The 14,710-nt window shown below is 46.6% G+C and overlaps 1 protein-coding gene across 5 annotated transcripts in view; it reads right to left on the reverse strand.

Annotated features, from left to right (window-relative positions):
• The window catches only part of NFRKB (nuclear factor related to kappaB binding protein), a 53,314-nt gene extending 38,630 nt beyond the window's left edge, over positions 1-14,684 (reverse strand). For 2 of the 5 annotated variants that reach the window (XM_084803679.1, XM_084803675.1), the window contains exons 1-5: positions 8,801-9,083; positions 4,020-4,127; positions 2,583-2,738; positions 1,572-1,773; positions 425-552 (exon numbers count right to left, since the gene is read on the reverse strand). In XM_084803679.1, the coding sequence (XP_084659805.1) occupies positions 425-552; positions 1,572-1,773; positions 2,583-2,717 (465 nt within the window). In that variant the 5' untranslated portion in view covers positions 2,718-2,738; positions 4,020-4,127; positions 8,801-9,083. Of the gene's footprint in view, positions 1-424; positions 553-1,571; positions 1,774-2,582; positions 2,739-4,019; positions 4,128-4,701; positions 4,755-8,707; positions 9,084-14,457 lie in introns of those variants that run through there. The other 3 variants (XM_084803677.1, XM_084803678.1, XM_084803676.1) reach the window with 3 other exon arrangements.
• Positions 14,685-14,710: the final 26 nt, after the last annotated feature.

Raw genomic sequence — 14,710 nt, forward strand, 5'->3', positions numbered from 1 at the left:
TTGCTATATGGCATAGGAGAGGGGCTATAGCTCAGTTGCACACCATGTTGTTTGCATGCTGAAGTTTCAATTCTTGGCACCTCTAGTTAAAAGGATCTCAGGCTGAAGGGCTGAGGAAGGCCTTTGCCTAACACCCTGGAGAGCTGCTGCCAGAGCAGATAATACTGGGCTAGATGGCTTAATGGTCTAATGCAATATAAAGCAACTTCATATATTCATAGGCATATGAGGATGTGATAAAAAACAACAACCTTCAGGCTTACAGCCCCCTTAAGTGCACAGAACTAGTTTTATAGTTCTTTGAATCCCTGACTTGTCCTAGGCACCTGGGCAACCCAACTCGAGATTTTTCCTGTCCTAATCATAAATACTCTATTTATAGATCTATATTCTACAGTCCGTGTTAGATACTTCAAATACTTACATTCCGGGAGGCAAGAATCTGTTTCAACAACCGGTAGAAGTACTGCTGCTGGGAACTGAGGTAGCGCTTATATTGTGACTTGAAGCAAAGCTGCCGATATTTTACCACTTCAGGATTGAAATGTCCATCTATAACAAGAACAGCACTATTGTTACCACTGTTTTCTGGTTCTAGTAGTGCTGTTCACACGGCATGACAGTCCACTGTGGATTATTTTACTCATGGTGAGACTGCGGGGTGTCCGGGGGGGGGGGGGTGTACAGCCACCATTTTGAATATGCAACCCCCATCTGAGGGTTGTTGTGTCATGAGAACACAGCAAGCATGGGTTATGCAAGGGTTAAACAACCCTCTCATAACCCATGGTCTGTTTTAGGGTTACGAGAGGACTGTTTAACCCTCACATAACTTACATTCACCAGGTTCGTACAACACAACCCGCAAGTGGGGATGCATATGTAACCTGGTTCCTGCGGGCGCCATGGCTCATCATGAGTAAATGGCGTGTCGTCCAAACCCAGTCAATGACTGAAAGCTATTTTTTCGTTATTGTACACCATTCCAAAGGCCACCACAGATCAAATCTTAAGAGAAGGAAAGTACTCAGGACTTTTCAGTTGTGCAACAAACGGCAGTTAAGCATACTTTGTCAGACTAGAAGGACCCAGATTACTGAGTAAGAAGAAGAAATGAAAAAATATAGCTGTTATGACCACAGAAAGTGAGGAAGGGGGAAAGGAACAGCAAAGATAGTGGGTAATTTTTTTTAAGGGCCCAACTTATGACTCCGTAATTTCAACAGACACTAGCAAAGAAGGCAATGTGACACTATTCCATTCCTTCCCCACCCCTGAAATTACAGGACATGTCTGAGAATGGATGGGACATATCATCTGAATTTATTGCATGTGGGAGCACTTTCAAATGTTTAACGCTACTATAGATGGGGCAGCCCATATGGAGGCTAAAACAGAAAATAACGGCATCTTCAATTCTCAGATCTCCAACTTCTCACCTCACATCAGTAATGAAGGCATGAAATCCAATGCAATATTAAAATGCACTATAAAACAATGAAAGCTATTAGAACTAGAACACAATTAAAACATGGATTTAAGCTCTGAATATACACAGAGTTGCCACTAACCTCGAAAGAGCTTCTGGGCTATGTGCAGGGGATTTCCAAACCGGAAGTTCTCTCCACTGAATAGGGACAGAATAAGATTATTCTGGTGTTCGGTGTTGTTTTCTGGGAAGTGGGGCAAAAACTTTTTTAAGTGTTCTCGTTGCGAATCCATCAGCACCTCCTGCCATGTTGAAAGACTGACAACTTCAAAGAAGATCTCAGGCTAGAGAAAGTCAGACAGAAATGAAATAAAATCTCTGAAAAGGTGGTCAAAATATTCCACTTGTGAAAAATGCAATAATGGGAAAGAACCAAATAAATAACCAGATGAGTTGCTAAGTTACAATGGGTTGGATCCAGACTTAGTTATACTTAAAGAAAACCCACTGAAATCAACAGGACTTCAAGCAGTATTGACTAACTTCTCATTGAGTTCAATGGATTTCCTCTAAGTATAACTACATCTGGATCTAATCCAATATGATTAGTTAAGGAAAGGCTCAGCAGAGCTTCCAAACAGGCTTTCAAAATACACTTACTGGTTTTGTTACAGATAATAAAAGCCACAATCCAATATTTAGCTTTGTTTGATCATCAACTCTATTCCACTGAGATATGACAGAATATTTTACACCACCCTCCATATTCAGAAGCAGTATACTTGACTTTTGGATGCTGGGCACAAGGATATGCCCTGTCCAAGAGCTTTTCAGAGGTATCTGGATAGCTGCTGCTGGAAGACAAAAGTATTGGACTAAATGGACCCTTGATCTGATTCGGCACAGGCAGTTATTATCATAATGTCCAGTCCATTTCATTGAAATTTCACACAGCTAGGAGATTTGACTACAATTAGGAAAATGTGTGTTAGGAATAGGAAAGGAAGCTGTTCCTCATTCAGTTATTGAATCACATGATCACTTGCTGTGATGCTATCATTTTTAAATTATTCCTCCAGAAGAGAAAGATGGTACTTGCTCAATTCACACTTTTACATTATTGGGGGGAGGGATTACTCTTGTTTCTACTCACGTCTTCCAAGAGATCTTCTGGCAGGCTAATGCGTATGGATCCCAGCATGCAATCCTCCATAATTTGTGTACCATTTCCTTCTCCAGATGGCCCCAATTCCAATGGGTCAGTGAGCATGTGATCCAGAGAATCCATTGTTCATACCCCAGTACAACCCTTGAACAAGAAGAAACTTACTGTAACTAACAAACTATTTTCACAATTTCATTTGAAGCAGATTCATTATTAACTAACGTATATTTGATGATGATTATTACAGACTAAGCTCAGTTGACACTTCTTTGGAAATTAGGGTTGGCCCAGTGGGAAAATCAGTGGTGGCTCTTACTGCACAAGAGAAAGAGTCCGAGTTTAACACTTGATACTTAAAAACATGCCCTGTTGCAGTAAATTACAGTTAGTTCTCTCTCTGCAAAGCTTTTGCTATATTCACAACTGACTTTCAACAGGAGGCAAAAAGAAAAAGCAGCTAGCAAGTCTTGTTGCATTCCTCAATGGGGCTTGCAGGATTTGAGCTGGTTTGCATGCAACAACCCATCAATTTAAAAACCAATGTGTTGTCAGGCACAAGGAGATGTGCTGTCTGCAGCACACGTGCCTCTGCCATTTTAGTGCACAACCCATGATCAGCTCTTTCATAGGCTGTGCAGCATGACATCTGGATTGCTGGGTTGTTTAGGGGTTAAATAACCCAGTGGTTAACCCATGCTGTTAACCCCTTTCTGTGTGTCACTCTCCCTCTGGTTGGGGAGAGAATGGAAAGAGACGGAACAAAAAGTGCAAAGTGCAGCAAGAAACTTCCTGGTCATAGTCAGCTCAGGTGACGAAGAGTGCCTTCTTTGCACACCTGTTCTAGTAAATAAGGGTACAATCCTATTCAGATAGGCGGCCGCCTCCGAACTTGGAGGCGACCGCCTATCCAATGCATGACAGGAGAAGCACAGAGGGGATCATTCCCTCCGTGCTTCTTCTGCCCTGCTTTTTCAGCTAGATAGCTGACTGCAGCTGTCTAGCCGCAGGAGGGCTGAGCGGGGGGAGGAGGCTGCTGTACGACACATCGGATGTGTCGGATAGGCATTTCCACCCTCCCTGCCCCGGAACACCCCTTTTAGGCCACTCCACACTCCTCTTGTGAGCGTGGAGCATGGGGCCGTTCTGCACTACCTCCGAGGCAGCGTGGAAGTGGGGGGAGGTCAGTTCCTGGAAAACCAGATATCCTATGGCCATAGGATTGCTCCCTGAAAGATATAACTGTTTAGGATACAATAGATTTCTACATATAGAACCATTTCAGTGTCATAGTAACAGCATTTAAGTGAAATAATAGAACAACATTGCTAGTAGATGGGGAAAAGTCATTCCTCTTCCAAAATACTAATAGCATCAGTCTTGAAACACTTCGGAAAATGAGATCCCATTGGAACTAGTGGTATTTACCGTTTTGGGTTTTTTTGACAAATGCACAGCTTTTCTCTCTAGGAACTGTGAACATCAGCTAAAGAGGGTGAAAACAGGCAAGTAGCTCCCATCTGAAATAGGTTGATCCTGTGAAAGAAACCTATTCTTAATGAACAAGATTCACTTTTAAGACACTGTATTTTATTAATTGTATTGTGCCTATGTAACCACATTTCTGCTGAGGTTTTTTTAGTGCCTCTTAAAAGAACTGATTTATCAAAAGAAGTACAACTCAGTTCTTCTGTCAGCAATAAATAATCACAACACACCAGACATTAATGAGAAGTTTTGCTGTAATCCAACTAGTCAAAGAGAATTCCCACCACAGCCTTAGAGGAAGATTTGGTTTATTTTCAGTGCACACTGCTATGGTTCCTGTTTATTGCTATATTAGGCTGGTTTGCCTGGGATTGTTAACCTTCATTTCTGATCATTCAGGGCTTCCCCCAGGAAGGGCTACATCACCACGGCAAGCAGTAGGGGCCACTTGTGGACCAGAACTAGTGGCTGCACACACAGAAGAGCCCTACTGGGTACTGCCCAATGTTCAACAGGCAGTTCAACAGATTCTTATTTCTTATTATGAAATACTTAATTCAAAATAACTATGGTGCACTTGTTTTGCACTCAAAATACAAAACATCATTTTTAATGTCTTCACCTGTACACCTATTTGGAGAGTGTGGGAAAGCACCATCACTGTGTGAAGACACCCTGAATGCAAGCAGAAAAAATGACTTAAGGGATAAATAAAAATAATCTGCTTTAAACAATCTTCCATTCTAGATCACTATGAATTATTTACTTAATTAGCACATTTAAAATTGATCCCAAATACCTACATGCTGGCTGGGGGGTGCTGGGAGTTGTAGGACTGCTTTCTGTCTAAATGCACATAGGATCTAGATAGGGGGGGAAGCCCATGCTGGCTGGGGGGTGCTGGGAGCTGTAGGACTTTTTTTGTCTAAATGCACATAGGGTTTAGAAGGGGGGGGGGACCCATGCTGGCTGGAGGGTGCTGGGAGTTGTAGGACTTTTTTCTGTCTGAACGCACATAGGATTTAGATGGGGGAAGCCCATGCTGGCTGGGGGGTGCTGGGAGCTGTAGGACTTTTTTCTGTCTAAACGCATATAGGGTTTAGAAGGGGGGGGACCCATGCTGGCTGGGGGGTGCTGGGAGCTGTAGGACTTTTTTTTGTCTAAATGCACATAGGGTTTAGAAGGGGGGGGACCCATGCTGGCTGGGGGGTGCTGGGAGTTGTAGGACTTTTTTCTGTCTAAACGCACATAGGATTTAGATGGAGGGGGGAACCCATGCTGGCTGGGGGGTGCTAGGAGTTGTAGGACTTTTTTCTGTCTGAACGCACATAGGATTTAGATGGGGGGGGGAACCCATGCTGGCTGGGGGGTGCTAGGAGTTGTAGGACTTTTTTCTGTCTAATCGCACATAGGATTTAGATGGAGGGGGGGACCCATGCTGGCTGGGGGGTGCTAGGAGTTGTAGGACTTTTTTCTGTCTGAACGCACATAGGATTTAGATGGAGGGGGGAACCCATGCTGGCTGGGGGGTGCTGGGAGTTGTAGGACTTTTTTCTGTCTAAACGCACATAGGATTTAGATGGGGGGGGGACCCATGCTGGCTGGGGGGTGCTGGGAGTTGTAGGACTTTTTTCTGTCTAAACGCACATAGGATTTAGATGGAGGGGGGAACCCATGCTGGCTGGGGGGTGCTAGGAGTTGTAGGACTTTTTTCTGTCTAAATGCACATAGGATTTAGATGGAGGGGGGGACCCATGCTGGCTGGGGGGTGCTGGGAGTTGTAGGACTTTTTTCTGTCTAAACGCACATAGGATTTAGATGGAGGGGGGAACCCATGCTGGCTGGGGGGTGCTGGGAGTTGTAGGACTTTTTTCTGTCTAAACGCACATAGGATTTAGATGGAGGGGGGGACCCATGCTGGCTGGGGGGTGCTGGGAGTTGTAGGACTTTTTTCTGTCTGAATGCACATAGGATTTAGATGGAGGGGGGAACCCATGCTGGCTGGGGGGTGCTGGGAGTTGTAGGACTTTTTTCTGTCTAAACGCACATAGGATTTAGATGGAGGGGGGAACCCATGCTGGCTGGGGGGTGCTGGGAGTTGTAGGACTTTTTTCTGTCTGAATGCACATAGGATTTAGATGGAGGGGGGAACCCATGCTGGCTGGGGGGTGCTGGGAGTTGTAGGACTGCTTTCAGTCTAAACGCACATAGGATTTAGATGGAGGGGGGGACCCATGCTGGCTGGGGGGTGCTGGGAGTTGTAGGACTTTTTTCTGTCTGAATGCACATAGGATTTAGATGGAGGGGGGAACCCATGCTGGCTGGGGGGTGCTGGGAGTTGTAGGACTTTTTTCTGTCTAAACGCACATAGGATTTAGATGGAGGGGGGAACCCATGCTGGCTGGGGGGTGCTGGGAGTTGTAGGACTTTTTTCTGTCTGAACGCACATAGGATTTAGATGGAGGGGGGGACCCATGCTGGCTGGGGGGTGCTGGGAGTTGTAGGACTTTTTTCTGTCTGAACGCACATAGGATTTAGATGGAGGGGGGAACCCATGCTGGCTGGGGGGTGCTGGGAGTTGTAGGACTGCTTTCAGTCTAAACGCACATAAGATTTAGATGGAGGGGGGGACCCATGCTGGCTGGGGGGTGCTGGGAGTTGTAGGACTTTTTTCTGTCTGAACGCACATAGGATTTAGATGGAGGGGGGAACCCATGCTGGCTGGGGGGGTGCTGGGAGTTGTAGGACTGCTTTCAGTCTTAACGCACATAGGATTTAGATGGAGGGGGGGACCCATGCTGGCTGGGGGGTGCTAGGAGTTGTAGGACTGCTTTCAGTCTAAACGCACATAGGATTTAGATGGAGGGGGGGACCCATGCTGGCTGGGGGGTGCTGGGAGTTGTAGGACTTTTTTCTGTCTGAACGCACATAGGATTTAGATGGAGGGGGGAACCCATGCTGGCTGGGGGGTGCTGGGAGTTGTAGGACTGCTTTCAGTCTAAACGCACATAAGATTTAGATGGAGGGGGGGACCCATGCTGGCTGGGGGGTGCTGGGAGTTGTAGGACTTTTTTCTGTCTGAACGCACATAGGATTTAGATGGAGGGGGGAACCCATGCTGGCTGGGGGGGTGCTGGGAGTTGTAGGACTGCTTTCAGTCTTAACGCACATAGGATTTAGATGGAGGGGGGGACCCATGCTGGCTGGGGGGTGCTAGGAGTTGTAGGACTGCTTTCAGTCTAAACGCACATAGGATTTAGATGGAGGGGGGGACCCATGCTGGCTGGGGGGTGCTGGGAGTTGTAGGACTTTTTTCTGTCTGAACGCACATAGGATTTAGATGGAGGGGGGAACCCATGCTGGCTGGGGGGTGCTGGGAGTTGTAGGACTTTTTTCTGTCTGAACGCACATAGGATTTAGATGGAGGGGGGGACCCATGCTAGCTGGGGGGTGCTGGGAGTTGTAGGACTTTTTTTCTGTCTCAACGCACATAGGATTTAGATGGAGGGGGGAACCCATGCTGGCTGGGGAGTGCTGGGAGTTGTAGGACTGCTTTCAGTCTAAACGCACATAGGATTTAGATGGAGGGGGGGACCCATGCTGGCTGGGGGGTGCTGGGAGTTGTAGGACTTTTTTCTGTCTGAACGCACATAGGATTTAGATGGAGGGGGGGACCCATGCTGGCTGGGGGGTGCTGGGAGTTGTAGGACTTTTTTTCTGTCTCAACGCACATAGGATTTAGATGGAGGGGGGAACCCATGCTGGCTGGGGAGTGCTGGGAGTTGTAGGACTGCTTTCAGTCTAAACGCACATAGGATTTAGATGGAGGGGGGGACCCATGCTGGCTGGGGGGTGCTGGGAGTTGTAGGACTGCTTTCAGTCTAAACGCACATAGGATTTAGATGGAGGGGGGGACCCATGCTGGCTGGGGGGTGCTGGGAGTTGTAGGACTGCTTTCTGTCTAAACGCACATAGGATTTAGATGGAGGGGGGGACCCATGCTGGCTGGGGGGTGCTGGGAGTTGTAGGACTGCTTTCAGTCTAAACGCACATAGGATTTAGATGGAGGGGGGACCCATGCTGGCTGGGGGGTGCTGGGAGTTGTAGGACTGCTTTCAGTCTAAACGCACATAGGATTTAGATGGAGGGGGGGACCCATGCTGGCTGGGGGGTGCTGGGAGTTGTAGGACTGCTTTCTGTCTAAACGCACATAATATCGCACCCTCAGGATATCTTTGATCAACTGACAGCCCCTTTTTTTTGTTTATTTTGCCTTTTCTACAGCACCATCACTGCACGTGGCACCTTACAAAGTTCCGCAGGCAACCCCCACAGTCCCCTGCCCCATGGAGGTTACAATCACAGACAGCCAATGGGTATCACACAGAGAGAGGAAGAGAAGAAGAGACAAGGGTCGCGTGGGGGGGGGGGCAGGTGCAGCTCCTTCTCTCGCCCCTCCCCCCGCCATCCTAGGCTCCCCCAGTTACTCCTCCAGACCAACCCCCCCCCAGCCCCTCTCTATCAGCCCACATTACCTCAGGCCTTTATTCCCCCTCCCACTTCAACTCCCCCTCCCCAACCCCACGCCAGAGACCTTTACTACTATCCTCCCCGCTCCCATTTAATACCTCAGAAGCCCCTGAGGCAAAATACGCGGCCTTTTTCCTCACTGCCCCCGGATTTCCGCGCCATCCCCCGGTCGCCTTGCCGACCCCCCTCACCTGAGCCCGGCTCAGGCATTCCGTTTCCAGGTCGAGGAAGAAGTTGACGGCGAAGGGAGGGGAGGAACAGGCTAAATAAAATGCGCATGCGCGAAGGCAGGCGCGGCTCCTCTCAGAGCGCGTTCGCGCGGCGCGAGGACGCGCCCAACCGCAGCTATCCCCTGCCGCGGAATGAACGAAACTCCGCGCATGCGCCTCTTCCCGTCCAGGCTAGTCCCGTAATTGGAGGAATGGCAAAAGCGCGCAGCCGTACTGGTCTTTCTTCGGCGCTCCGTTCCGCGTCGTCTGCGCATGCTCAGTCTTACTAGGTTCTTTGCTCCTTTCCCATGTGCTCCCCTCCCCCGCACGCTCGGGCTCTCTTCCATTACGCTCGCAAGGCTGTTTCTGCCGAAATTAGACCCAGTGGGTTGGATCCATTTTTAGTCATATTTCAGAGAAGACCCATAGAAATCCGTGGGTCTACTCTGAAGTATGACTAAAAAAATGGATCCAGTGCATTGATTGCAGTGGGGGTTATCCCTGGTGGGGCAAGCGTGTGTAGGATTGTAGCATGCAGACCGATCCTCTAATGCATGTTTACTCAGAAGTTAAGTCTGGCAACACTGAATGGTAACTCCCAGTAGGCCTGGCTTCTGTTGCAGCAAAAAGATTTGTAGCTGCGCCTTAGAGACTCACAGTGCCTTTGATGAGGTGGGCTCTAGTTAGGGATGTTGGAGAATTCTGCCACAGATTCCAGGGAGGCCAAATGCCAGCGCATTCAGCCCCCTGGAATCCATGGCAGAACGAAGCCACCCACCCCACCACCCTGCAAAAGGGGCGTGGAACGGAGCCCACCTTTGTCGGCCGTTCCAGTGCTCCTTGAATGGCGGCCGCATCTGCGGCCGCCATCTGCCTCTAATGAAAGGCCGCAGGGACGCCATTTGCGCCTCTGTCTTTTGCCGTAATAGGCTACATAAATATATATACGTAGCCTATCACGGCAATAGGAAGGAACACAAATGGTGGCCGCCGTAGCCGCTGCCACTTGCGTCCATGTCTTTAGCTGTGATAGGCTACGTATATATTTACGTAGCCTATCACGGCAAAAGACAGGCAAATGGCGTAGCGGCTGCCATTTGTACCCCTGTCTTTTGCCGTGATAGGCTACGTAAATATATACGTAGCCTATCATGGCAATGGGAAGGAACACAAATGGCGGCCGCGTCTTTAGCCATGATAGGCTACGTATATATTTACCTAGCCTATCACGGCTAAAGACACAGACGCAAATGGTGGCGGCTATGGCGGCCGCCATTTGTGTCCCTGTGCAGTCCAGCGGCCGGATGTCTGGCTTCTGGCAGCTCTGCGGAGTCGCTGCGGAGCGGAGCTGGCCAGGGAGGATTCCGGGGGGAGGGACAGAGCGCCTCCCCCCCACCGCAGATTGCCTGGTGAGGAGCCAGGTAAGAGTTTCGTACATCCCTAGCTCTGGTGCAGATGAAAGGAAGTACTTCACACAGCACATAGTTAAACTATGGAATTCACTTCCACAAGGTGTAGTAGCAGCCACCAATTTAGATGGCTTTAAAAAGGGATTGGACACATTTAAGGAGGAGAAGGCTTTCAGTGGCTACTAATCCTGATGGCTATATGCTACCTCCAGGATCAGAGGCAGTATGCCTATGTACACCAGTTGCTGGGAATTGGGGAATACAGATGGGAGGGTCCTGTTGTGCTCAGATCCTGCTTGTGGGTTTTCCGTGGGCAGCTAGCTAGCCACTGTGTGAACAGAATGCTGGACTAGATGGACCTTGGTCTGATCCAGCACAACTCTTATGCACCTTTGTACTGTTCTTATTTGTTCATTTTTAAATGCTGCAAGGTTCTTAGGGGTTCAGTGGGCCTTCCTTCTAGATGAAGTGTGTACATTTTCAGCCAGATCTCACAATGTATGGGACTTAATTTCCGAGTGAACATGTGTCATAGGATGGGCTGAACATCTTGATGCTCCACACAGGAGTGAGAAACCTGTGGTACTCCAGCTGTTGGACTTTAACTCCCATCATCCCTGCCATGGCCATGCTGGCAGGAGCTGATGGAGCTGGAGTCCAACAATATCTGTAGAGCCACCAGTTCCACATCCCTGCTTTACCAAGAAGCATATTCTTGATGTCCAACTTTATCTTTTTTGTACCCTACAGAAGTTTCTAGGAAAATGAAACATAGAATGATGGTTTGGCAGATGAAACTGGAGATGAATGGAACTAAAATTAGCAGCTGGGCTTAAAAGTTGTTGGGTGGCTGGTGCAGTTAATGCTTTTTGAGGGGGAGGGCAAGGTTTTTGTGCCTTTAACAGTTGCACAACAGACAGCAATTCAAGAGAGGCAACTTTCTCCAACATGGAGGTGCAGTGATGAGAAAAACATACCTTGTTGAATTTCTGCCTATCACACAGTTGTTCAAGCCGCAGGAGCAAAAACAAAAATCACAGCTGTTGTATAAAATAAATATGGGCAGGTTGGGGGAGGGGTACAGCTGATTCATTCTTAGAACAGAATTTAGCATTTCTGTTGCCTTACCAGGACTTTACATACAATTTAAGAGTGGCCAAGGCTGATTTTTATTTCCTGGTAGCACTCTTGTGCCTGTTAACAGCTGCAGAACAGGTAGAGAGAGCAGCAGATGATGGGGAACTTCCATGCTAGACAATATTTCGCCTGCTTATTTCTGCCTATCTATGCAGCCATCCCATTAAAGGCACAGGAGCCCGACTAAGAGGAGGAGAATAGAGAAGCGGAAACTCAACTTGAGCTTTGCAGATCTAGGTTCAAATTCCTCTTCAGCTTTGAAATAACTAGAATCCAATAATTTTTGAGTTGGAGGAGCCCTTGTAGATCAGGGGTGGTTGTGTCCTTCCAGATGTTTTCGCCTACAGCTCTCATCAGACCTAGCCAACATAGCCAAAGGTGAGGGATCATGGGAGTTATAGGCCAAAACATCTGGAGGACAACAAAGTTGCCCACCCGGACTGTAAAAGAACTATGTACATAAATAGGGTATTTGCATTACTCAGGCTGCAATCCTATACATACTTACTAGGGAGTAAGCTGCATTGAGCTCATGAGTAAACCTGTGTAGGATTGAATTGTTATACTCTTTTAACATTCAAGAGTATAACTGAAATCCACCCTACCCACCCCAACAAGAGGATATGGAAAGAGAACCTTAGCTGCTGGAATCACATATCAACATAGTTGGTTTTTTTTCTTTTTTTTAAAAAAAAGAAAGAAAATATTTATTTACTTTGTTTTTACACCTGACAAGGTAGCACAAGACTATTAACACACTACATCAGTCACTGAATGTACAATAAACACAATTAAATAAGAAGACCAATGTCAAAGCAAAATAACTTGCATATTAATCATGTCTCATGAAATGTCCAGATTTTAATCCCCTGCCGTTTTAGCAGTTTTAGGAAAGAGAAGTTTACTTTCTCTTTAGGAGTGGAGGTGCTGCGACACACTTTTGCACTTTGAAATATGAGTGACGTTATATAGAGCCAGAGAAAAGTGTTGGTATGTTTCTTTCTAAGAACAGAATTATCCATCTGTCATCCAAAAAGCTTTTTCAGAGTGTGAAGTGGGGGAGTATTTTGGAGATGAGGGTTGCAGTCTCAAATCTACTCAGGACCTTCTACGTAACTTCTAAGAGATTTCAGAATTGTACCGTAATAATACATTTAGGGCGCAGTCCTATCGATTGCACCATCGATGATCAGACGCCCCCAGACTTGGAGGTTTCCAGTCATCCCATGCAGGTCAGGAGGAGTGGAGGTAATCTTTGCCTCTCTGTCCTCCCGCCCTGCATATTTCACTAGACGGCGCTTTGGAAGGAGAGGAAGGGAGGCTGGAAGAGGCTCAGGATAGCTTTATCCTGGCCTCTCCGGTCTCCTCCGATCCCCAGAACACCCCTTCTTCCCCCTCTCCGAGGTTGATGTTCCGATGGTTCTTTCCACACCAGCTACGAGGTGGCAGAGGAGGGGGTGCAGATCCCTTTCTAAGGTTGGAGCACTGTCCCAACCTCGGAGGGGGGAATCTCCACTATCCTGTGGCCCGTCAGACTATTCAGCTCAGACCTTAGCCTTCCACTCATCTCTCTCTAATTATTGCAACTTGAGCAGACACATATGCGATACCTGATTAGCAGTTTACAAATACGTTCAGTTATGATAGCTACCCCCACCTTGTCACTTGATGTAGGTGGGACAATAAAGAACAACAGTTTCTGTCGTGTGGCAATGTAAGTTTGCTGCTGTTTGGGCAACAACTCGGCAGAATCTTAGTTGTCCATTTTTATGCTTTCTACTAGTATTTATTATTGTATGTTCATTTGCCCTGATACATCACAAAATCAGCCTCCTTGGGTAAATATGCAGGTACTGTGAACCATTTGGGGGCTGCTAAATACATTGTACTTTGTTAATTACAGAGCTCCTACTTGATTAATGTTGCGTGATTGTTGTATGTTTTTGTAGAGGAACTTAACTAGAATGAGTTACTATGAAATCAGTTTAAAGCGTTGCTATATTTATTGAGGAAGGTATCTCGCTTACTTCCGATCCTATTTGCATTATATAGATGTCTGTTTCACTTGAATTAACTGGATTTTCTTCCAAGTAATAAGTTTATGACTGGGGTTGCTAGGCGGATTCTGTGATAGCTGAGCAGGACTGATCAACTTTTATTTCTATTTAAATTATTTATCTCTTCAAAATGAAAGGATAAAGCTGCTTCATTTCATCTACTATTCATCACATCACAGAGGGTGGAGGAGAACCTAAAAAACTCCCAGCGGCTGGAATAAATATACTGCATTACACAATTGCATTCCAGGAAGAAGTTTTAGGAGGGGCAATAAAGATTTTAGTACATATTTTCCAGCAACAGTAAAGAAAAATGTAGCTCCTGTTTCTTTTAATATTTCAGTTGGAATTATTCCTCCCAATTTGGTTTTTAAAAATAAAAAGATTTTTTTTAATGGGAATAGTTAAATAAACTGCTTTAAATAAACAGCTTCTCCTTTGTCTGGTTCCACACTTTATCCTTGTCCCAGATGCACCATGCATCTGGATAATATGCCTTAGTTACATAGATGTTCCCAGTGGATGCCCCAGGCTTATTCAATTACACCATGTTTTGAAATGGCTTTTGTTGTTGTCCTGTAAAAGTGGTCTGCTGTCTTTGTGTGTGTTTTCCTGAGTGCAGAAGGCCATTCATTTTATGAAAGCCCATAGAACTTTGCAACAATTTTTCATCCAGCCTCTAGTGGGGGTGGGAGAGAAATGAATGGAAGTTTTGAGGCAGCAGCAGTACAACGTCTCAAGGTATGCAGAAGGGAAGATGGGCAAAGATTTATCTTTCAGTACTTTGAGGTAAAGAGTCCAGCAGCAACAGTATTAGGAACAGAGTTCAAAGCAGCTCTTCCCTTTAACAAAATACACTTCAGCTTCTCACCCCATCCATTATTTCCCAATACAAGTCGGTAATGAACACATTGAAAGCCACTCCACACTTCAAAACATCACCGAGCCTTTTTATTGGTTTTCCAGGGAAAATAAATCATCCCCATTGTGCAGAGGGAACACAGTCAAAGAGGTGAAGGTTCAAACTCAGCGTTACCTTTGTATGCTCCTCTGATTTGAATAGCTTTGAGACTTGTAAAGGTCCCAAGACCGCTTCCTTCATACTCTCCAGAACTGAGTACCAGGGCAGTGCAGATAGCATGTAAACAGTTCACAGGGTGCAAATAAAAAATCCCCTCTCCCTTCCGCAAAATAATAATTTAACTGCTTCTGCACAGCTTCACAGTTTCACTGTCCCATCTGTCCCACACACTGTGGGAAATAATGGTTTACACTTGCTCCTTCGTTCC

This window comes from Heloderma suspectum, chromosome 6 (genome assembly GCF_057233095.1).
Source record: "Heloderma suspectum isolate Gila_16-S chromosome 6, 16-S_ref, whole genome shotgun sequence".
NCBI lineage: Eukaryota > Metazoa > Chordata > Lepidosauria > Squamata > Helodermatidae > Heloderma > Heloderma suspectum.